Here is a 22,080-nt window from a genome sequence, read left to right as displayed (position 1 = left end):
TACACCAAGACTGAAAAAGGAAAGGGAGGAGGTGTGGGTAAACAAACCCAGAGGGAGACTCCTAGGGGAGGTAGGGCTTGCTCTGAGCTTGAAGCATGGGAAGAATTTGGCTAGGGAGAGGGGAAAAGAGGGCATTCCTGGCTTCCGCTAGTGTTCTGGAGGGCTTATCACCCACAGATACCCATGTTCATATCTCGAACCTGTAAAAAGATTACAGAGACTTATGTGGTCATCTTTAATCAAGCCAGGCTTTATGACTTTCTGACATACCCATGATAGCAATAGCATATGAGATACGGTCCTGAGTGAATAAATGAGAAACATGGCAGAAATGGTACATACATACATGTATGCTTGGCCACATGCTCAGCTCATTGTGGACATGCAAATATTTAAAATGCCCATTCTGTACCAGTTCTTCTTATATGACTCCTTCCATGGAAGCCTCCATTTGCTGTATGCCTTCTGTTATGCATATCTGTTTTAAATAATTGCTTTATTGAGGTGTAATTGACCTAAGTACACTGTCCCAGTTCCCCGATGGCTCAGAGGGTAGAGAGTCTGCCTGCAATGCAGGAGACGTGGGTTCAATCCCGGGTCAGAAAGATCCCCTGGAGAAGGAAATGGCAACCCACTCCAGTATTCTTGCCTGGAAAATCCCATGGATGGAGGAGCCTAATGGGCTACAGTCCATAGGGTCACAGAGAGTGGGGCACAACTGAGTGACTAACACTTTCACAGTGCACATATTAAAAGGGTGCAATCTGATCAGTTTGTTATATACATATACCTATGAAACCATTACCTCAATCAAGATGATGAATATATCCATCACCTCCAAGTTTCCCTATGCTGCTTTATAATCAATCCCTCCCTCCTGCCCCTTCTGGTCTCTACCCCACTCACTTCCTGGGACCCGGGTAACCACTGACCTGCTTTCTTGTCACTATAGATTAGGTTTAATTTTCTAGAACTCTATAGAAACAGAGCCATAGATGATGTACTCTTTTCCCTTTTTTAAAAAAATATTTATTTATTTATTTGGCTGCACCAGGTCTTAGTTGTGACTCATGGGATCTTTGATCTTTATTGCAGCAGGCAGGATCATTAGTTGCGGCATACAAACTCTTAGTTGTGGCATGCAGGATCTAGTTTCCTGACCAGGGATCGAACCCCAGTCCCCTGCATTGGGAGCACAGAATCTTAGCCACTGGATCACCAGGGAAGTCCGTGTACTAGTTTCTTGTCTGACATCTTTCACCCAGCAAAATTATTTTGACATACATCCCTGTTGTTATGTGTATCGCTAGTTCATTCTCCTTGATTGCTGAGTAGGGTTCCTTTGGCATGCCTCTCTCTAACCCAGAAGCATTCATGGCACACATCTAGCGGTTGAAGTGAGGACTAGCCCTGTCGGTATTTGTCTCCCTCATCCTGTTTTGTTACCAGCGGGGAAAGTGAGGAGATGGGGAATGATTTGGAAATCCAAAGGAATGATAGAGAAGAAAAACAGAAGGATTAAAAGAAGAGAGACTGGGACTTAGAGGTAAGGGTTGAAGGAGTCATGAAGCCTGGAAGGGAGGAAGCTGAGGGATCATTTGGGGTGATGGCTTTTTTCAAATATACAAAAGGTTATTTTTAAGACAGGCAGCCAAATAAGAACTGAACAGGCTCAGCCTGCAATGAAAAGAGCTGGATGAAATATAAGGGAATGTCCCTGACGGGAAGGTTGAGCAGATCCCCACTGCCCACCCGCCACCCCCCCACCACCACCATTCCTGCTGCCGACGTGGTGGTGACATGCGTGTCAGCCCCATGGCAGAGTCAGGATTAACTGGGGCTCCAATGCCCACAGCAAATCTTTGATTGTTCACAGGTTGAGATTTCTTGAGAATTGAAAGCCTTTCAATACCTTCTGAAGGAATAGGTCTTTATATAACTTTTTTTTTCCCCTGAAACATCTCCTCACCAGGCCCAAATCCTACAGCTTGAGCCCTTGCTCGTGAACCAGCTCTAATGTTCCCTTCTCTTCTCCTGCCCAGGGACATGCCAGCCCAGGCCCGAGACCTCGTGGAGCGAATGAAAACCAGCCCTGTGAGTAGAGGCCCCGGGCCACCCTCTGTCTTTAGCTGGGGTGGGTGCAAGTGGCCCTGAATGAGCCCCCTTTGCGCTGCTGCAGTTCAATCTCTTGGCTCGTCTTTACAAGGGACCAGATGAGCAGGTCTTGCCACCAAGACGCCATCTCTGCTGCACCCCTTCCCCAGGTACCCTCCCCTCCAGGCCGGCTGCAGGAGGAGAGATGAGCAGAGAGCTGGTGGAGGTGGCAGGCCTTGGCCTTTGGCAGCTTTCCACTGCACCCAAGAGCTGGCTTCCCAAACCTATTATGTAAACTTTGGCTTCTAAAAATAGGCTTCTCATTCCAATCCTTCCTCCTTCCCGCTCACCCGGCCCCTCTAAACCTCCTCACCAGCACTTTTTCCAGTGCTTTGGGTTTATGCCTTGGAATTCACTGCCTGGCAGCACTCCTATTACAGGGCTGCTGAGTGGAAAGCAGGCTCCCTAGAACCTCTCCAGCCCCCTCCTCACCTCTCTGTCCAACCGGTCCCCTTCCCTAGCCCCAGGCAGCTCTGGGCTTTTGCTTCTAGTTGCGTCTTTTGCCCTGGGCTCCTTGGAAGGCCTTTGGATCACATTTTTTGTTCGATTGCTAAGTCGTGTCCGACTCTTTGCAACCCCATGGACTGCAGCACGATGAGGCTTCCCTGTCCTTCACCGTCCTGAGTGAAGGACAAAGTTTGCTCAAACTCACGTCCATTGAGTCAGTGATGCCATCCAACAATCTCTTCCTCTGTTGCCCCCTTCTCCTCATGCTCTCAATCTTTCCCAGCCTCAAAGTCTTTTCCAGTGAGTCGGCTCTTTAGTAGTATGTTAATACAAGCCACCTCCTCCTGGACTTCAGCTTTCTTAAGATCTCAAAGGGAAAAAAGTTCTCTGTACTGAGTGAGTAGACACACAGACACACGCACGCACACACACACACGCACACACACACACACATACAGTGGAATCCTTGACCAGCACCAAAGTGAGGACGAGGGAGCTCCACTTGCCATCGTCTCTCCACTGTGACACAGAGGATGAAAGGCACTAGGGGGAAAGGGTGTCTAGCACATGCATATGCTCCCCCACCCCCTCACCAAGGCCTAAGTGGGCTCTTCTGTCCCCTCAGGAAATCAACCTACAGAAAGACTGGAAGCTGATCACGCTCTTCATTGGGAGCAACGACTTGTGCCATTACTGTGACAATCAGGTAGGCCCCTGACCGGCCCCCTGGGGGATGGAACTGAGAAGGGAGCTGCTGGCCAAGGTCACTGTCTGGACCCAGGCTGGGACGTCCCTCGTGGGAGGCACCCTGGCCGGCTCTCCCAGGCACCTGAGTCTGCCCAGACAGCCCGGCTCACACACACCAGGACAGGCCAGCCATCCCCACTGCTGAGTGTCTGCTGCGTTGGTTCCCTGATTCCAGACGTGTCTGGACGTCCCCACTCTCAGGCACTGATGAGGTGGTCTCTCTTACACCCTTAATTACTATTCTCTGGTAGCCAGTATATAACCAGGGAGCCCACTCACCTGTTTGGAGTCTCTGCCCATTTTTTTTTGGTGTTTCTGCAGGGTGAGGAGGTTGCAGGGGGCGGCTGAAACAATGTCATAAATATGGCTGATACAGTTGAACCAATCCTGATCCCTGGCTCACTGCCCTTCAGGGACACCATGTGTAAACCACCTTCAGCCAGCCTGTGAACCCAACTCACTCCTAACCTTGTTTCTGTGGGGAAATACGTCCAGACTTACAAACTGTGGGAAGTAATAACTTCTGGAATTCATCTTGTTCTAAGTTGAGGATGAGCTATATTTTATTTGGCCAGGAAAAAAAAAAAAAAAGCAGCTGCCATAACTCAGAGGTTGTGCTAGAATGTTTGACAGTCACAGGCAGCAGGGAGAAGACATTTATCATTCCTTGTGGCTCAGAGAGACAGTCTCCAAATTCTAGATGAGAACCAGCCTCCCCCACACAGGGACCTCTCTTCCTCTCTGCCCAGACTAGAGGAAGAAGTAATCCAACCCCATGGGGTTTTAAATGTCATTGTGTCCTGCACTCCATGGGGTCCAGGAAGCCAGAAGTGACCCCAGAAGATCTGTCTTCATGCAAAGTCAGGTTTACCTTCCTGAGAGCAGCGTTTTGTGGAAATGACTTGGGATCACCACCAGGATTCAGGCCATGTTTTGGAAGGGGCTAAATCAGCCTCCAGTTGGGAGAGGGGCCAGAAGAGGAGACCCTCAAGCTGAGTTATAAGGGTAGAAGTGATGGGGAGGCAATGCAAAGGGTCCCAGGCAGGGGGGCCAGCACTGTCAAGATCTGGGTTAGAGACACCATGGAGCAGGGTGGGGTGGGGGCCGTTGATGGTACCTAGTAGGCATCAAGGGATGACTTTTCCTTTCCTTTTTTTTGGCCTTGCTGGGTCCTTGTCATGGTGTGTGTGTGCTCTTCATTGCAGGCTTCTCTGGTTGCAGCATGTAGGCTCCGTAGTTGCTGGGCACTGGTTTCTTGCTAGTTGCAGCATGTGGGCTTAGTTCCCTGACCAGGACTCAAACCCACATTCCCTGCATTGGCGTCCACTGACTACCAGAGAAGTTCCCAAGGGGTGACTTCTTACCAGAGACTGTGTCCATCAGAAAGGAGGGTTGGGCTTCCCATCTGGCTCAGGACCCTCCTGTGCTGGGCATCAGGCCACCTTCTCCCCCTCCTCCCAGGAGCTGAGCAGAGCCCCTTCCTTCTTCACAGGAGGCCCGCTCCGCTGAGGAGTATGTTAAGTACATCCGGCAGGCCCTGGACATCCTCTACAAGCAGGTAGGGAGGCACAGTGGCACGTTCCCGAGTCCTGTTTCCTGCCAGCAACCAGGCTGTCTGCTGGCTCACCGGGGGTCACTCCCTGAGTGCAGCTAGAGGACTTGTGTTCAGTGAGATGCACATAGATGTGTTCATAGATGCACACTGCACAGAGTCCCCCAGGAGCAGGTACCCAGATGGATGGGATGGTAGGGAGGCAGCTGCCAAGCTTCTCTGTGGGGTGGCATCTAACTGGATCTGACTGCCTTGGTTGGGTGGCAAAGAGCCTGCTTCTGGAGCCAGTTGGCCTGACTTATAGCTGGACACTGTGGCTTCCTAGCCATGTGACTTTGGGCAAGTTGACTTTGTCTCAGTTTCCTAATCTATAAAGTAGGGCCAATAAAGACCATTCCACAAGATAATATAAGGCATGTTCCCTCTCTGGACCTCAGTTTATTGATAAAATTGGGGAGGGGGAAGTAGACTTTAGATGATCCCTCAACCTCTTTCCAGCAGTAAGCTCTGCTCCCCCACAAGTGCCTGGGGACTACTGAAGCTCCCCCCTCCACTCTCCGCAGCTTCCACGGACTTTCATCAATGTGGTAGAGGTCATGGAGCTGGCTGACCTGCACCAGGGTCAAGATGGAAAATGTGTCATGCCACTGGCAGCCCAGTAAGTAGATGGACGTGGTCCCAAGGCGAGGGCACCTAGGGAGAATGGGGATCAGATGCCAGCGGGTGAGACCGAGACAGGCAGAGCCAGACAGTCCTGTCCAAGGGGCAAACATCAGCAATTAGCCAGGGGCTTGGAAAACCATTCTATAGTGTTGCTACCTTATTCAATGCCTACTGTACACAAGTTGCTTCATTTCTCTGGACCTCACTTTGCCCTTCTGGAAATGATCTGTGAGGGCTCCAGAATTTCTGTGATGCCAAACCCCAACTTCAGCAAGTTGTTCCATTTGAGAGGCAGCACGAGGCGACGAGCTTTCGAGACAGCTCTACTGGGCCTCACATCCTGGCTTTGCCATTGAGAAGCTGTGGGACCTTGTACAAACCACACGACCTCTCTGGGCCTCTTACTCCTCACATGTAAAAATCTCCTGGGGAAGTAGAGGTGACATCTAGGGGAAACACATGTAAAGTGCATGGTCCCCCTTGGGCAGGCACTCAGGAAATAGTAGCTATAATGTGCTTCTTAGGACTGGCCTTGAAAGCCAGGCTTAGAGCTAAGTTACATCATGCAAGAATCTCTGTTGGGCTGGAATTTGTTAAAGCTCAGCTCTGACCCTACAGGAAGTTGCCCTCTTTAAGGCCAGAGGGTTGCCCAGAGTTCCTGTGACGGTTGTTTTGGGGGAGGAGATTCTATAGGGTGGCTAAGCAGCCCTATCTGGGATCAAATGGATTTGTTGGGAAGGTGACCAGCTGGTTCCAATCTTGCCTGGAACCTGGTCCATGCGTGGAGCATCCAGTGCTGCCCAAGAGCATCTTCCTGCAGGAGCGTCCTCAGCAGCTGAAGGTAGAGAAGGGAGGCCTCGGGAACATGAAGAAAGGCTGGGCCACTTTGGGAGTCTTCCCAAAACCCCATCCCCCCTGGAGAAACTCCAGGAGCCACAGGCTAGGGAAAGAATAGTCAGGTGGCCAAGGAAACGGATGGCCTGTCCACAGGAGCCCCAGGCACTGTTGCCAACCCTTCTGCCTTCTCTCCTAATAAGCACCTTCTGGATCTCATGTCCCTGAGTCATGCTTCTCTGACCCAGGCCCAAGAGGCAGCAAGTCTGTGTTGTGGGGGGCACCTGTGTGTATGGAGGGGGTGGGGGCAGCCTCCCAGGGTCCCTGAGCCTCAGGACTCCTCACCCCACAGGAGCAACTGCACCTGCCTCCAAGGCTCCCAGGAGAACTTGCCAGAGATGCAAGAATTGAAGACAGTGAACTGGGACTTCCAGGTGACCCTGTCCCCCTTTCTCCCTCCCCACCCTCCTCTTTACTCCCGAAGCAAGGATTGGGAACTTAGGTGTTTGGCAGGGTTCTGCTGAGAGCAAGGCCACTTCCTAAAGGGAGATCACAGCCCCTGAAATGTGTGTCCAGGTAAATCAACATCAGGGGAGGGGAGTGAGAAGCTCAGAAGGGAAGCTGGGAGAAACCCCTCAACTCTCAGAGGCGGCATCACCCCTTTATCCCCCACACCCACCGCCCCCACCAGAGGAGAGATGGGCTGTGTTCACTGCCCTTGGGCTCCCTCCCTCCTTACTCTCTCATGTCTGTCTCTGCTCTTGCTGTCCTCTCCCCGGACCTGCCCGCCTGGGCCTTTCTGCAGCGCATCCATCTCACTCTCGGAATTTTGTCTTCTTATCTGAGAAGCTTCCCTTGACTAAGCTCCCTGCTGGCAACTTCAGTCAGCACTTCACTGACCCTTATGCCATACATGATTTTGACTTTTACATCTCACAGATGGATGACCAGCTCCTCGAGGGTGAGCACAGCTAGTCTATCCCTTTTACAGTCCACCTTTGGGCGCTTAAGCAATGCCAAGACTGTGGAAAATCATCCTAAGGTCTAAGGCATTTTGAGGAGCTGGTGTTGAAAAGTTCCCCATTGGGACTGGAGTCCTGTGTTCTAATCCACTTCTTCATGCAGTGAGAGCAGGGTGGTGTCCATGCCTGGTGCAGCCTAGGTGGATGCTTGTGCACTAGAGCAGCTCCTCTGGGTCTCCTGGCCCTGACACGACCCACCCGAGGCCTCAGGGACAGCCCATCTGTCCAGCCTCACTGTGGGACTGAACGCCTCTCTCCCCATCCCTAGAGTGCCCTGTCCACGCTCTCCTACCAGTACCTGCAGTGTGAGGACTTTGCCGTGGTTGTACAACCTTTCTTCCAAAACACTCTCGTCCCCCTGAACAAGGTGAGCAGCTGGGGGGCACGTGTATAGCGGCCATTATCTTGGGGTATGTATTTCCTTCTCCATATGGCCTTTTTTGGACCATCTCTCTCTAGGCGTGCTCCCAAGGAGCTGCTGTTTCTGCTTTTGTTCCTTCCCCCCTTTTGAGTATTACTTGAACTTAGATGTAGTTGGAAAGAAAATGTGAAAATTAACAGTGACCAAGCTCCCCAGGTATGGCCCTGATATTTGCCAGGTTGGAATAAAATGAAAGCTTCCCCAAAATATTCTTTTCAACTATTAGGGCAGGGATGCTGAAGGAAAAGTGATGGACTGTAGGTGGCTACGGGCTTCCGTGGTGGCTCAGAGGTAAAGAATCCGCCTGCCAATGCAGGAGACCTGGGTTCAATCCCTGGGTCAGAAAGAGCCCCTGAAGGAGGAAATGGCAACCCACTCCAGTATTCTTGCCTGGGAAATCCCATGCACAGAGGGGCCTGGTGGGCTACAACCCATGGGGTCCCAGAAGAGTCAGACACAACTTAGCCACAACAAACAATTAGATTGCTACAAATTTTTTAAAAATAAAAATTCCAAAACTAGGTAGTTTCTCCATCAATATCTGAGCCAGCTGGCAGCAGAAATGAAAGGATGGAAGGTGGAATGCCCAGGGTGCCACTGCCTGGGGCAGAGGGCTTGGGCAGGTAGCAGTGCTCTCAGCTCAGGAAGATAACCCCCTTCTTTTGGTCACAGAGAGGGGGCGCTGACCTCACCTTCTTCTCCGAGGACTGTTTCCACTTCTCAGAACGTGGGCACGCAGAGATGGCCATCGCTCTCTGGAATAACATGGTCAGTACCTAAGGGTCGAGTGGGCTTGGGTCACGGGTACAGCCGAGGACGCTCTTTCCCACAAAGAAAAACCTATTGGTTGATATGGCTCCTTTCTCCCCAGAGTTCAATATGGCAGCCCACGTATTTCTGTAATTTTTCAGTGCTGTTGGGGGATAACTTTGTCATCAGATAGACTAGATGAAAATATCAGCATCAACCCTTTACTGTGTGATCTTGGGCCATTGAGCCCACTCTGGCCATTTGTGGGCCTCCCAGGTGGTGTGAGTGGTAAAGAATCTGCCTGCCAATGCAGGAGACATGGGTTCAACCCCTGGGTCAGGAAGATCCTCTGAAGTAGGAAATGGCAACCCAGTCCAGTATTCTTGCTCAGAAAATTCCATGGACAGAGGAGCTTGGCAGGTTACAGTCCATGAGATCACAAAGAGTCGGACATGACTGAACGACTATGTACACACTGGCCATCCGTATCTGTATCTACAAAAACAACAAAAGTGACACAGATCTTAGAGATAACGTGTGTGCCACATCCAGCACAATAATCCCCATACTCCCTACTGTTATTTCTTTAAACATTAAAAAAGAGACGCTCAGCCAGTTTTCCCAGGCTGCCACCTAGTCTAGTCCTTTTTGGTGGGGGGAAAAGGGGACCTTACGAAATGAAGGTACAGCCCAGGGGCCACATCCCTGTGCCTTGCTCTGCCCTTTACAGCTGGCCACTCATGACTGGACAGTCAGCTATGTTTGCACAGAGCTTGACAAGTAACCCTGAGTGCTGTATCCTCTTGTGCAGAGCAAATGAAATGCCTTTCCAGTCCACTGGCTTCTTTTGATCTAGGCTCAGCGGGTAACCCAATCCCCACCCCAACCTGCATGTTCTCTCCTTTCTCCCATGGTGATTAAACCATCCACACGCCTGCTCCTTTCCCTGCAGCTTCAGGCCCACTGTGACTTTGCCAGGCACCACTATGCAAATATTCCCACACCTGTCAGCTCCGCCAGCGTGGCCAGTATCTTCCTCGGCTGACTCACAATATTGACTTTCTCCTTAGCTACACCACCTCCTCCTCCTCCTCCTCTCAGAACAGCATGTAAGGAGGTTTTTCTCCTTGGCCTACTTAATTGCAGGCTCAACCTCCCTCTGCTTGTGTTTTCCTGGTGTTTTCCTCCTGTTGACATCACAGTCTGCCCACTCCTGGAACTTTCGTCATCTCTGTCCGTCCAGGACCGGGAATTGCAATTAGAACACTTTGAGTTCTCTCCCAACCCTACTTCCACAGTGGATTTTTTAAACCAAAGTTAAAACAGTATAATTCCTGGGAGCAGTTGTGTTTCTCTTGATGATATTTTGCTTTGAAGTCCAGTTGTCTTTCAGTGACTGAGTCATTCAACTTCATGCTTTTAACCACCCTGCGCCTCTGCCCCAGTAAAGCCTGGATATCTCTGCATGGTTTCTTTTCTCCCCCTGCAACCCTGGGGGAATCCACGGATTCCAAGGAGGGGCAGGAATGCTAAGCCCTTGGCCTTTCCCTCCCAGTGTCCCCATCAGGGTATGGTTTTCCTACCTGGGGTATTTGGGGTCTCCTAGGATGGATGGCCATATTGATGACTTGAGCATTAGAGGACCCACCTGTCTCATTCTGCATGATTTAATGTGGTTCTGGCCTTTCTCTTCCAAAGCAGCTCGGTAGGTCTTCCCATTAAATGCTTCTGTTTCATAAAAGCAAGTGGAAGGGATTTAGATCTGAAAACAAAAGGCAAATGCTGCATGGAGACATATTATTACTACCACAAGACTGTTCATAGCTCCCCAGCCATACCCCAAATTTAAAAAACAACAGCAAACACAAAGCAAAACAAACCTAAAACAATCTACGAGTATGTTATCCTGTGCAATATGACTTGTGGGAATAATTACATAGTCCAGTGTTTTCCTCCAAAAGCATCTCAGATATAAACCTACAGCATTGTGCCAACTTCTCAGGTCATCTTCTTCCTGGAATTTCACCCCTAGAGTGACATACCAATAGTGACAAACCAATAGGACTGGAGAGGATCTTAGAGGTAGGTCAGCGAGCCAGAATGATCTGTAACTAAAATACAGAGACATGGAACAATTTTTGAAGGGTTAAACAGCCAGCAAGTGGCAGAACAAGGATTAGAACTCAGGTCTAATCACCAAGCATCCTGGCTACAGCACCAGCCTGATAAGCACATATGTAACCGGTGAATTCATGTCTCATAATTAGAGTCCTATGACATAGTGTCTGCAGGCTTTGGCTGATACCCCGGGTGCCCCACTGTGGCAACAGACGCTCTTGAAACTGTTCTATCTCATGCCCCTCCTCTAGGAACAGTTTTTGCCTCCTTTTTCAGAGACTTTCGCAAAGCCAGAAACTCCAACAGCACTAGGGCATGTTTTTCTCTTCCTTTTTCTTTTTTCTTCTTACCAACAGTCTCGCTGCCTCTTTTCTGATAACTATTCCTCCACTGCTGCCTGCTCCCTCTTTTGTGGAAATCTTAATCTCTTCTAACATTGACATCTCCCTGGGCATCTCCCCTAACACAAATCAGGAGACAATGCTAGCCTCCTAATTGGCGTCCCTATCTCCAAGGCTTATAGCTGTTAACACAGCTCTGGCTGTGTATTACAGTTATCTGGGGGCTCTTAAAAATAATGAATACCTACAACCACTTTGTATATCTACTAAAGCTGAACACACGTATTCCCTATGACCCAACAATTCTACTCCTATGTATATCCCCAACAGAAAGGTATACACTCATTTCACCAAAAGATGGACAAGAATTTTCATAGCAGCACTATTCATGACCCCCAAACAGGAAAACCCCCAAATGTCTACCAGTAGCAGAATGTGTAAACAAACAGCACATTCATGCAATAGAATAACCTCACAGCAATGAGACTAAAACTTTAACATACAACTATATATATAAATTTCAAAAACAAGCAGATATACACATGGTCTTATTGGGATGTGGATAGTGCTAGAAGAGAGCAGGAGGGAGCTTTTGAGTGTTGATTGTATTCTATTCCTTACCTGGATGCTGACTAAGTGAGTATGTTCATTTTGTCATAATTTATCAGTGACTCATTTTTTATATTTGTTTCTATATGTATGTTAGCTTCAGTGAAAAAGAAAACAGTGCCTGGGCCTGATCCCCAGAAATTCTGACTTTGTCTGGGGTAGCATCTAGATTCAATACCTTTTAGATGTTCCCCAAGTGATCATTGCATAGGGTTTGTGAACTACTGCCTTAGATCTCCTCTCCACAGGGCAACCACATGCTCTCCATAAATGAAATATGACCAAGTCACACCCCTGCTCTCAAATGTCCGAGGCTGGCCCCTCCCCGGGGAAGAAGGGCCAGGCACACCAGGCCTTCCGGGTCTCGGCCCCAACTAACCTCTCCAGCAGCCACTCCTACCAAGTGACCTGCGCTTGGCAATCCAGCAAGGAGTGAAGCTTCCTGCACCGCCCATGCTGTCTCCTGCCTCTGTGTGTTTGCCCTTGCTCATCCTGTTCTCTCTGGCTGCCCTTTCTGCCTCCTTCCCCCGGCTAGCCTTGACCCACCTCAACACTGGCACTGGCACTCAGGTGCCAGCTTCAACAAGAAGCCTTCTCCAAGTCCCCAGAGCAGGCTAGAGCCCCCTGGGACCCATCCTGTCTCAGTCCTGTCATTTGCCACATTGTTGTAGCCACCGTGTCTGTCCTTAGGAAAGGTGGGTTCTAGCAAATACAACTCCCTTTCCTGTGGGCTCCAGGTCTGTGTGACTCCAGTTCATCCATCCATCCACTAGACCACTCTTTCCTGAGCACCACGATGCCAGAGGGGCTGCCCCAGGTGCTGGGGAAAAGAGATGCCCTGCTCTTGGGGAGCTTCCAGTCTAGTGGGGAAAAGAGATGAAAAAAAAATAACAAGGTAATTTGTGACCACATTCAGGGCTTTTAAAAAATTAAAGCAGGGTGCTATGACAGAGAGAATGGTGGGGAGAGGGAGGCCTCACTGGAGAGTGACATGTGAACTGAGAACTGAATGTCAAGAGGCTGCCAGGCATGCTGAGGTCTCAGGCCAGGGTGTTCCAGGCAGAGGAAACTGGACCGGTGTGGGCCAAGAGTCAGGAATGAGCTTGAAGTGTGTGAGGAGCGTAAAGGCCAGTATGGCTGGAGGGAAGGAAGCAAGGTCAGAGAGGTGGACAAGAGCAAGGGCTGGGTCCTTGGATGGCTTTCAACAGGGGAGCCATGAGACCTGGTTTACCCTCTGGCTGCTACATAGAGATGGATAGGAGGGAAGCAAGAGAGGAACTCGACCATTAGGAAGCTGCTGAAAGTCCAGGAAGGTGAAGGTGGCGGAGACCACGGGATGGCAGCGGAGAAGGGAAGTCATTGGATCTGGGATGTGGTTTGGACTGGTTGGTGGTAGACGAGGAATAAGGGATGACTCTTCAGTTTGGGGTCAAGGAATCGGGGTGGACAGTTGAGGTGCATAGAGAGAAATACAGTTGGGAGGGGAAAATCAAAAGTTCGTATTTTGGACATGGTCACTGTGAGCTGCATTCCAGAAGTCCACCTGGAGGAATCAGGAAATGTGTTAAATGTATGATTCTGGAGTTCAGGGAGTCAGCAATGGAGATTTTGGAGGAGGGGAGAGAGAATGTGGGGATGATTAGCCTAGAAGTGCCATTCAAGGCCACAGAATTGACTGAGAGGCTCCTAGAAAAAGATTAGGGGAAAAAAGGCATAGGGCCAACCACCAAACCCTGGGGCTTTCTTCCAGCTTTTGGTCTAGCAACAGATGAGAAGGACAGAAGGAGGAGGGGGGAGGGAAATAACAGTGCTGTATCTTGGGAGCCAAGAGAAGTATTTTGAAAAGGAAGCATCAACTTTGACAAATTCTGCTGAAAAGTGAAGCAAGACAAAAAAGAAAGTGAGCACTGAATCCAGGAATATAGAGATCACTGGTGACCTTGACCAGAGCTTGAGTCAAGTGAGAGAGACAGATAGAGTGGAAGATTGAGAAGTGCAGTTCAGTTCAGTTACTCAGTCATGTCTGACTCTTTGCGACTCCATGGACTGCAGCACACCAGGCTTCCCTGTCCATCACCAACTCCTGGAGCTTACTCAAACTCATGTCCATTGAGTCGGTGATGCCATCCAACCATCTCATCCTCTGTTGTCCCCTTCTCCTCCCACCTTCAATTATTCCCAGTATCAGGGTCTTTTCCAATGAGTCAGTTCTTCGCATCAGATGGCCAAAATATTGGAATTCAGCATCAGTCCTTCCAATGAATATTCAGGACTGATTTCCTTTAGGATGGACTGGTTGGATCTTCTTGTTATCCAGGGGACTCTCAAGAGTCTTCTCCAACACCACAGTTCAAAAGCATCAATTCTTCAGTGCTTAGCTTTCTTTATAGTCCAACTCTCACATCCATACATGATTACTGGAAAAACCAAAGCTTTGACTAGATGTTCCTTTGTTGGGAAGTGCAACAGGGGCTAAAAACTACTCTTCTAGAACTATGAGGAATAAGAGTGAAGGCAGTCAAAAAAAAAAAAAAGGTGAAGGCAGCTGGTGGAGAGGTGGGAGGGGATTCAACCTGGGAGATAGAGGATACAGTAGATTGTGTACCAAGCCCAAGGAACCAGTAGAAACAGAGAAACGGATACAATCATCAAAACCATATGATTATCACCTTCCTCTACGCCAGTTAGTTCCTAGGTTCCTGGAATATCACTGGGAGTCAGCCAACCTGATCTGTAGCATCTGTTCTGTCTCTGGGTAGTTCTGTTACAATTGAAATAATGCTTTGTTACCTATATAAACCACCTCCTGCTCACACGTGTTTGATCTTCTCATTTGATGCTCACGACACCAGATGTGGAGTTGTCCAGTCACAGTTTAATGCCCCACCCCTAACCCTGGGGCAGTTCTGGAGTCCTCTTAGCCCCACACAGCATTATTAGCAGAGCCAGGACCCCAGCCAATGAGCCCACTGTGCTCTGTCCATTCACAGCAGCATCTCTCCCAGGACCAGAGCACCCTGTCCTCCTCTAATTGTTACTAACAAACAGGTACAAAAAGGCTTTAAGACAACAAAAAGCAAGGTCCTGGGCCAGGTGTGGTCATTAGCTGGCATCGTGAACTTGCACTTCCCTCCTGGGCAGTACCTGGATATCAGGGGCTGATGAGGTCAGGAACAGGCGGGGAGCAGATCACGGGATGGGTGGAGGTCAGATGTTCAGGATGGAGTCTGGATAGGTGAGTGCCAGGGATCCATCTCCTTGGTGCAGGCCACGTGTCACAGGGCAGGGTACTGGCTAAAGATGCTGGGGAGGAGGTTACAGCAGCCTCCAGCTCATTCTCAGAAGGTCCCAGGATCAAATGCATTAAGCTAAACCTGAACCATAATTGCTCCCCAGGAGGTTTCAAGTAAACCTTTTCATCTATACAAAAAACACACAAAAGTAGCTCAAGCAAGAAAGCTCCAATTTCTTAAGGATCAACAAGTCAAGCGTAGTAATGATGTCATGGTAACCAGTGCATTTTCAAAGTGTTCCTGAAATTGACTATCCCCAGACACTTCAAGAAGTTGGGAAATATGCTCATCACCATTTTGTAAAGTTGAAAATGCAGAGTATCTGCATTCACAGCCACCCACAGGGATGCAGGAGATGGAAGTCCTGAGCCCTGCCTCCCCCTACCCCGACTCATCATTCACTGAGGCCTCTGAACGGGTCAGACTCCCCTGGGTCTCAGTGTCCTTTGCAGTAAATCCCAGATACGAACTCGGGGTCCTTCTGCTCTGATGGCCTCTGATTTGCCAATCTCTGAGTCAGAAGTCAGGTCCAGCTCTGGCCTCAGGGTGGCAAATGTCGCCCGTGGGTCTTGCCCCTTTGCTGGTTTCAGCAAAAGCGGGAACCTGGTGTGAGATACTCCTCCCTCCAACAGCGGGGGAGTGCTCAGCCTGGGAGGAAATCAAGGTTTCCTTCTCTCTCTCCAGCTAGAACCCGTGGGCCATAAGACCACCTCCAACAACTTCACCTACAGCCGAACCAAGCTCAAGTGCCCCTCCGCTGTGAGTAAGATCCCTCCTGTCTGGTATGCAGCAGGTGTCTGAGCTGGGGGAGGAGGGCCCTGGCCACCTGGAGGCACCAAAGTCCCCTGGGAGGCTTTACCATCGGACACGGTCATTCACGACCACCCTTCTCAAATCTTACCTCCCCTGCCTGCCCCTGACATTTCTCAGGTCCTCAGGCGCTCAGCTGGGAGTGAGGCAAGGGAGAAAGCACAGGCTCACTGAAGCAGGACGAGGCCCAGGGGAGGCAGATGAGCAAACACTGGCCAGACCCTCATCACCCACCATGATTCCGGAGGGTCTGAGGCATCCTCTGCCTTAAACGTGCACCAAGGAGCCCTCCCGCACTAGGCATGCTCCTGGTACTGGGGGCTGCAAGGCAGAGAAATAAGACACCATGTCTCTGCTAGGTGCCTGCATCGTCTTTCTGGCTTGCCAGCACTCCCAGTGTCCAGGCCCAGACACCATCCCCCAGACCACTGACAAAGCCCCCCCTCCCTGGCTCTTCTCTGTCCATCCTGTAATCATTGCCAGACACAGACTGGCATACCTGGAAAGAATTCCAGTCTTCTCAAGACTACTTGAAACCTTTCCCTGGTCCCCATGTCCCACCGAAGAGAGTCCAGACTGGAGGCCCACCTCCCTGTATCACCTTAGACACATAACTCCGCTCCTGGAAAACGGAGCCACTTCCCAAACAAAACCCATGATGGCCCCCGTCTGTGCTTCCACTTCTGCCATCTGCTCCCCTGGAGGCTCATCCCTCATCTCCACCTGTGGAAAATGTTCACATTCTACAGGCCCAGGTGTTGCCCCTTCTCTGCTGTTGCTCACCCTATCTCCTCTACACTCCCACCCCAGTGTTGGTGTCTTTTCTCTGCCTGCCTCTCCCAAGTCCTGACCCAGGCCCTTTGGTGATGTGATTATTTCTAAACACTTCTGTCTCCCAACTGGACCATGAACAACATCACATCTCAACCCTCAGGCATTCTCTGAGCTCCCAGCACATGCCAGCATGCCATCAGCCTTCACTGGGGGAACAGAAAGGATCCAGGGAGGCAGGCCCTTTGCATTTTGGGTGCTTAGTCCACTACAGAACCAGCTGTCCTTCCACACCAACCTTCCCCATTCACAGGCACCCCTGGGATGGGAGGAGGGAAGTAGCTCTCCAGTGGAGGCCTAGAGGAAACAGAGGTAGGGGCTCTGCCAGCAACCCCAGGTCTCCCTTCCATGGGTCACCTATCACTTCCTGATCATTCAAAACTGAGTTGACAGGAAAGGAGGTGCTGGTGAGAAACCAAAAACCAAAACCAAAACGGTATCCATTTTGGATACCCCTCCTCATTCAAGGGGCTTGGGCTCAGTGTGGCTGAAGGAGCTTTACAAACAAGAGATAGGCTGTGGAAACAAGGCCATTGCTCCCTCACTGGGATGGGGACCACACAAGCCTCAGATGGGTGGTTTTCTGGTCCCTGACCCAGAACTCTCACCTCCTCCACAGGAGAACCCCTATCTCCGCACCCTGAAGAACAGTCAGCTGCTCCAAGAGCAGGCTGACGCAGAACCCCCAGTGCTCTCCTGGGCCATGCCAGTGGCGGCAGGAGGCGGCCTGGTGGTTGGTGTTGGTGCAGTGATGACCTGGAGAGCCCTAAGAGGTCGCCAGAAGGAAAACTCTCCCCTAAGTCTGAATACCATGAGCTTCTAGGCCTGCCAGCCTTGTGTGGGCTCTCATCCTGAACTCCCCAGCCCTCCACCTCAGTCCCCCTTTCCCCACTTCAGAGGCCACTCCAATGCCAGGACACAGGAGGACAAATGGATAGTCACGACTTCCTGGGGCCTGGGACCTATCCTCCTGGAATTGGTGCATTTGAATAAAGGCCAAAGCTGTTCTATTCTTGAGTTTGCCTGCTTGGAGCGCTCACCTTCCACCTGTTGCGTGCTGCAGGTGTGGGAGCTGGAAACTTTCGTGTCCTGTCTCAACCAGAACTGCCCAAGGGACGGCCAAACGAGCCTAGACCATCACCCTACAAGCCCATTCTCCATCACCAAAACCCTATTTCAAATGTGGGGAAAATGCCGGTCACCATGGCTGGAATTGGGGGACTTGCCGGCCACCACTGGGTACAATCCAACACACATCTGTTATGCACATTTCTGTACTCAGGGCAAGGTAGAGCACTGTAGTACCTCCAAGGTTGTGCATGTCACGGCCCAGCCCAGAGATGAACTCTTTTCAAAAGACAAGATGCTCTGTGACCATGTGATTCAGTCCTGGGCAGCAGTAGGTAAATGTGTCTGCTCTTGAGAATAGGAGTTCCTTGGGAAAGGTTTCCCAGAAGAAAGCAACTTTGAAATGTCATTTTACAAAAGGATTGGGACATGAACACGTCATATATCCTCAACCTGATTTTCTCGAGGTGCTACATTTAGGAAAGAATCCCTCTTTCTACACTACCAAGTTTATGAGAGAGCTAGACAGAGTCTGTTAACACAGCCTCCCTTCATTCAGCCCCTACCAGCAGCAAGGCCCTCAGCTGAATTCTTACAAAGATAAGCTCTTTTATTCAGCACAAAAACCCAGGGAGGGCATAATGAAAAACTCTGAAGACAGAACTAGTGATTGCACAACATTGTCAATGCACTAAATGCCACTGAATTGCTCACTTTAAACTGGCTAATGATATGTCATGGGAACTTTACCTCCATAAAAAACAAGCAAAAGTCCATTATCATCAGGATCTATGTACCTTTCTGATCACAAAGCCTGAGATGACAAAGAATATATCATCTGAATGTGTGGCTTTCATCAAACCCCATTACCAACCTGAGTCCCAGTTTCTTAGACATTTCATCTATACAATGGAAAAATGGAAATAAGAGTATTTTGCCTGTCTCCCAGTCTTGCTTTAAAAACAAACAGAAGCTGTATAAAAGTTCTCTGTTCCTCTAAAACACGGCACACATGAAAGTGGGTCATTTTCTCTTCTATGAAGAGTTGAGCTAGGGTCTAGATTATTGGGGTCTTAGAGGTTCAGAGATGGGTTTGGGGACCTGGGAGTAATGTGTGGATGAAGACTACTTGCCTTCCACTCATGGAGGTTCCTCATCTTGTTTCTCTTTAGCAAAAATGAATACTCTCTCCAGAGGACCTCCCAGTCCCAGTTTTCTAGTTTCAATTTCTGCTTCTAAACAAGAGGAAGCAGTATACCTGCCCCCACTTCTTCCCGTGGACAAAAAACAATGACTAAATAATCACACACCCTACAGAATGACCACATCTCAGCTTGTGTTCTTGGCTTAACAACCAAGATAACCCATGAGGTTGAAGAATTCAACATTTTTTTAATTCCCTAAGTTTCCATTTCAGTAGCTCCTACTTCAAAGAACCATGAAATTCATAAGTCTACCCTCACTTGGATTGGGATTGAAATTTATACTACCTGAGTAATCTAGGAGCCCCCAGTCTGAAAAATTTATGAAAGATGTGGTCCCACACGGGGAACCAAGGAACACTTTGGAGAAATAAAGGGAAACCCCCGCTGGAGGGACTCAGCCACAAACCCACCCACATTCCCACCAAACATATGCTAAAAAGCCAAAATTTAAAAATACAGGAGAGCACTTACTTGAACCCAGTGGTAGTATATATACACTGGAACATGCCCTTCTCCCCCAGGAAAATGTTCAGTCTAGTTAGGAAGTCAACCATGGCCACACCAGGAGCAAAGTCACCAAATCCTAAGAAAGCTACACTCTATGATACTTTCCATGGAGACTTTTTCATTCAAAAAAGATGGAATGAAAAGCATTAGTCCTTCAGTCATGTCTGACTCTTTGCAACCTTGTGGACTGAAGCCTGCCAGGCTCCTCAGTCCATGGAATTTCCCAGGCAAGAATACTGGAGTGGGTTGCCATTTCCTTCTCCAAGGGATCCTCCTAACCCAGGAATTGAACCCAGCATCAAAAAAGATCAGTGTGGATTACACTTGGTCAAAAGCCTTCATAAAGGATATGGAAATTTCAGTTCTGAAGGATGAAGAGATGCTTTGGTTAGAGGCTGAAAAGAATGGGGTCATGGAGACTGGAAAACTCCATTTAAGTAGAGAGATGAATGAGTATGGTGTGTATATAGGACAACAAGAAAGATGTTGTCCAGAAAATGAAGATGTTTGAGCCAGATATCGTCAGGTTAGGGGGGACACTATGGCAAGGACAAGGAATTAATATGATTATATTGTTATAACAGTTATAGTATCACGCTGTATTTGATTTGGGACTGAATGCTACTGGCAAAAGATTGGTACAAGAAAAATAATGCCAATAAAAGTTGACATACAGTGTTTACACTACAACAGACAAATGGTGCACAATTAAGCTTCCATATGCCTTTGATCATCCCCCCCTTTTTTTTAAACAGACGAGAAACTCAAGACTCAGAAAGTGTTAATTGGCCCAGAGTTATGGTTTCATTCCATAATGGAACATTCATCAAAATGAATACTGGTTTTCAGAGTAGGAGAATAACCCAAAAATACAACATAGATGATTCTAGCTGAAAATTGGGCTGAACTGCAAATAAATATGATATAAAATAAAATGTGATCTAGAAAAACAGGGATACATATTATCATCACAAGGCTGTGATGGCACCGTAAGTTTTTGTGCTTCCAATTGGTCTGAAGAATTCAGCCATCTCTAGCTAGTAAGCTTTTAAAAACTTACTATAGGACTTATCTGGTGGTACAGTGGATAAGAATCTGCCTGTCAATGTAGGGAATGGGTTCAATCCCTGATCCGGGAATATTCCACATGCCGCAGGACAGCTAAGCCGGTGCACCACAACTACTGAAGCCCACACGCTTACAGCCCATGCTCTACAACAAGAGAAGCCACTGCAATGCGAAGCTTGTGCATCACAACAAAGAGTAGCCCCCACTAGCCACAGCTAGAAAAAGCCTGCACACGGCAACACACACAGGCGCAGTGCGGCCAAAAAAAGGAAAGAAAAATTAACTATAGGGACTCAGATTTACTTTGCTAGGATGTATGTGGGGTTATAGCAGTTAGCGAATCTTTTAATTAGGAAAAAAAAAATGAAGAAACAATCCCAGTGAGAATTAGTAGACACAATATATGACAGGAAACATAGGATTAGAGTCACATTTTATGTAATAGTACTGAAGACAGACTATATACAAGGAGATTTCAGAAGATTAAAGAGAAAAGACACTTAAAACATGAGGTAAGAAAAAGGTAGTATTTTTTAATAAGGGCAGATTTATAAAAAAAAAACTAAGAACCAAATGGAAATTCTAAAAATAAAATATATTGTTATTAAAATAATCTTCATTAAATTTGTTCAAATAACAGATTAGAAATTCAATAAACCAACATGTCTGGTGTATTTACTGTGTATCAAGTACTGCTTTTAATAGTCTATATTACTCATTAATTCTCACAACAGCCCAATGAGATAGGTACAGTGGTTATCCCAATCTTCTAAGACAGAGAAACTGAAGCAGATTCACTGTCTTTTCAGTCTTTTTGTAAGAATTCAATTAGATGAAAACAATAGTTTAAAAAGTAGGTATTTAATAATGCACTCCCTTCCTATATCCATATGAAATCCAATAGATTCAATGGGGACTTGGTGAAACAACAATAAGGAAAATGTATTTGGTACCTTACAGTTTACAAAGCATTTTTTGTTGTTTTCATTTGATCCTCACCACAAACTTGAAAGCAAATTGCTGTATTGTTAAGAAAAAAATATCCCAAACTTAGAAGGCAGGCAAGAGAATGACCACATATCCTGTTAATGTCACTGTTGAACAAGCTCGCTAAAGAAATATTGTTATCTAAAATACACTTGTGTTTGACTTTTATATTTGATTTAGAGCCCAGATACTCTGAAATTATGTTAACTAATGTATTTCTGACTGATAAAAAAGATAAAATCAAGGTTATAGTTTTATCACCCTGTAGAACATTAACCAGTTTTCTATTAGCAACATATTTCAGCATTCCTTTGGCCAACTAACAAAGTAAATTTCCTTCCTGAAATTCTCCTTTAAACTAAACTTGACCATCATGATGATTCCCTCGTTGATAACTGAGTTAAACTCTAGACGGTGGGATGGCATCACCAAACTCAGTGTACATGAGTTTGAGCAAGCTCCGGGAGTTGGTGATGGCAGGGAAGCCTGGTGTGCTGCAATCCATGCAGTCCATGGGGTCACAAAGAGTCAGACACAACTGAGTGACCGAACTGAACTGAAAGTCTAGACATTTGTTCATCCTATATTCATATGAGAATTTTTTTTAACTTCTTGAAAATACTTTTTAAAATTCATAAGGGGAAAACTTTTTT

General features: G+C 48.1%; 1 protein-coding gene and 1 long non-coding RNA gene across 4 annotated transcripts in view; one reads left to right on the top strand and one right to left on the bottom strand.

Annotated features, from left to right (window-relative positions):
• PLB1 (phospholipase B1) overlaps positions 1-17,600 on the top strand; it is a 130,393-nt gene extending 112,793 nt beyond the window's left edge. For all 3 annotated transcript variants that reach the window (XM_043469045.1, XM_043469044.1, XM_043469046.1), the window contains 9 exons: positions 2,043-2,094; positions 3,227-3,307; positions 4,841-4,906; positions 5,464-5,558; positions 6,750-6,831; positions 7,688-7,786; positions 8,513-8,608; positions 15,636-15,710; positions 17,212-17,600. In XM_043469045.1, the coding sequence (XP_043324980.1) occupies positions 2,043-2,094; positions 3,227-3,307; positions 4,841-4,906; positions 5,464-5,558; positions 6,750-6,831; positions 7,688-7,786; positions 8,513-8,608; positions 15,636-15,710; positions 17,212-17,415 (850 nt within the window). In that variant the 3' untranslated portion in view covers positions 17,416-17,600. The remainder of the gene's footprint in view (positions 1-2,042; positions 2,095-3,226; positions 3,308-4,840; positions 4,907-5,463; positions 5,559-6,749; positions 6,832-7,687; positions 7,787-8,512; positions 8,609-15,635; positions 15,711-17,211) is intronic.
• LOC122441913 overlaps positions 8,798-22,080 on the bottom strand; it is a 36,770-nt gene continuing 23,487 nt past the window's right edge. The window contains exons 2-3 of the long non-coding RNA XR_006269498.1: positions 10,239-10,352; positions 8,798-9,085 (exon numbers count right to left, since the gene is read on the bottom strand). This is a non-coding gene — a long non-coding RNA (uncharacterized LOC122441913). The remainder of the gene's footprint in view (positions 9,086-10,238; positions 10,353-22,080) is intronic.

The sequence above is a fragment of the Cervus canadensis genome, chromosome 5 (assembly GCF_019320065.1).
Source record: "Cervus canadensis isolate Bull #8, Minnesota chromosome 5, ASM1932006v1, whole genome shotgun sequence".
In the NCBI taxonomy this organism is placed as follows: domain Eukaryota; kingdom Metazoa; phylum Chordata; class Mammalia; order Artiodactyla; family Cervidae; genus Cervus; species Cervus canadensis.
This window is presented reverse-complemented; position numbering and strand designations above follow the sequence as displayed.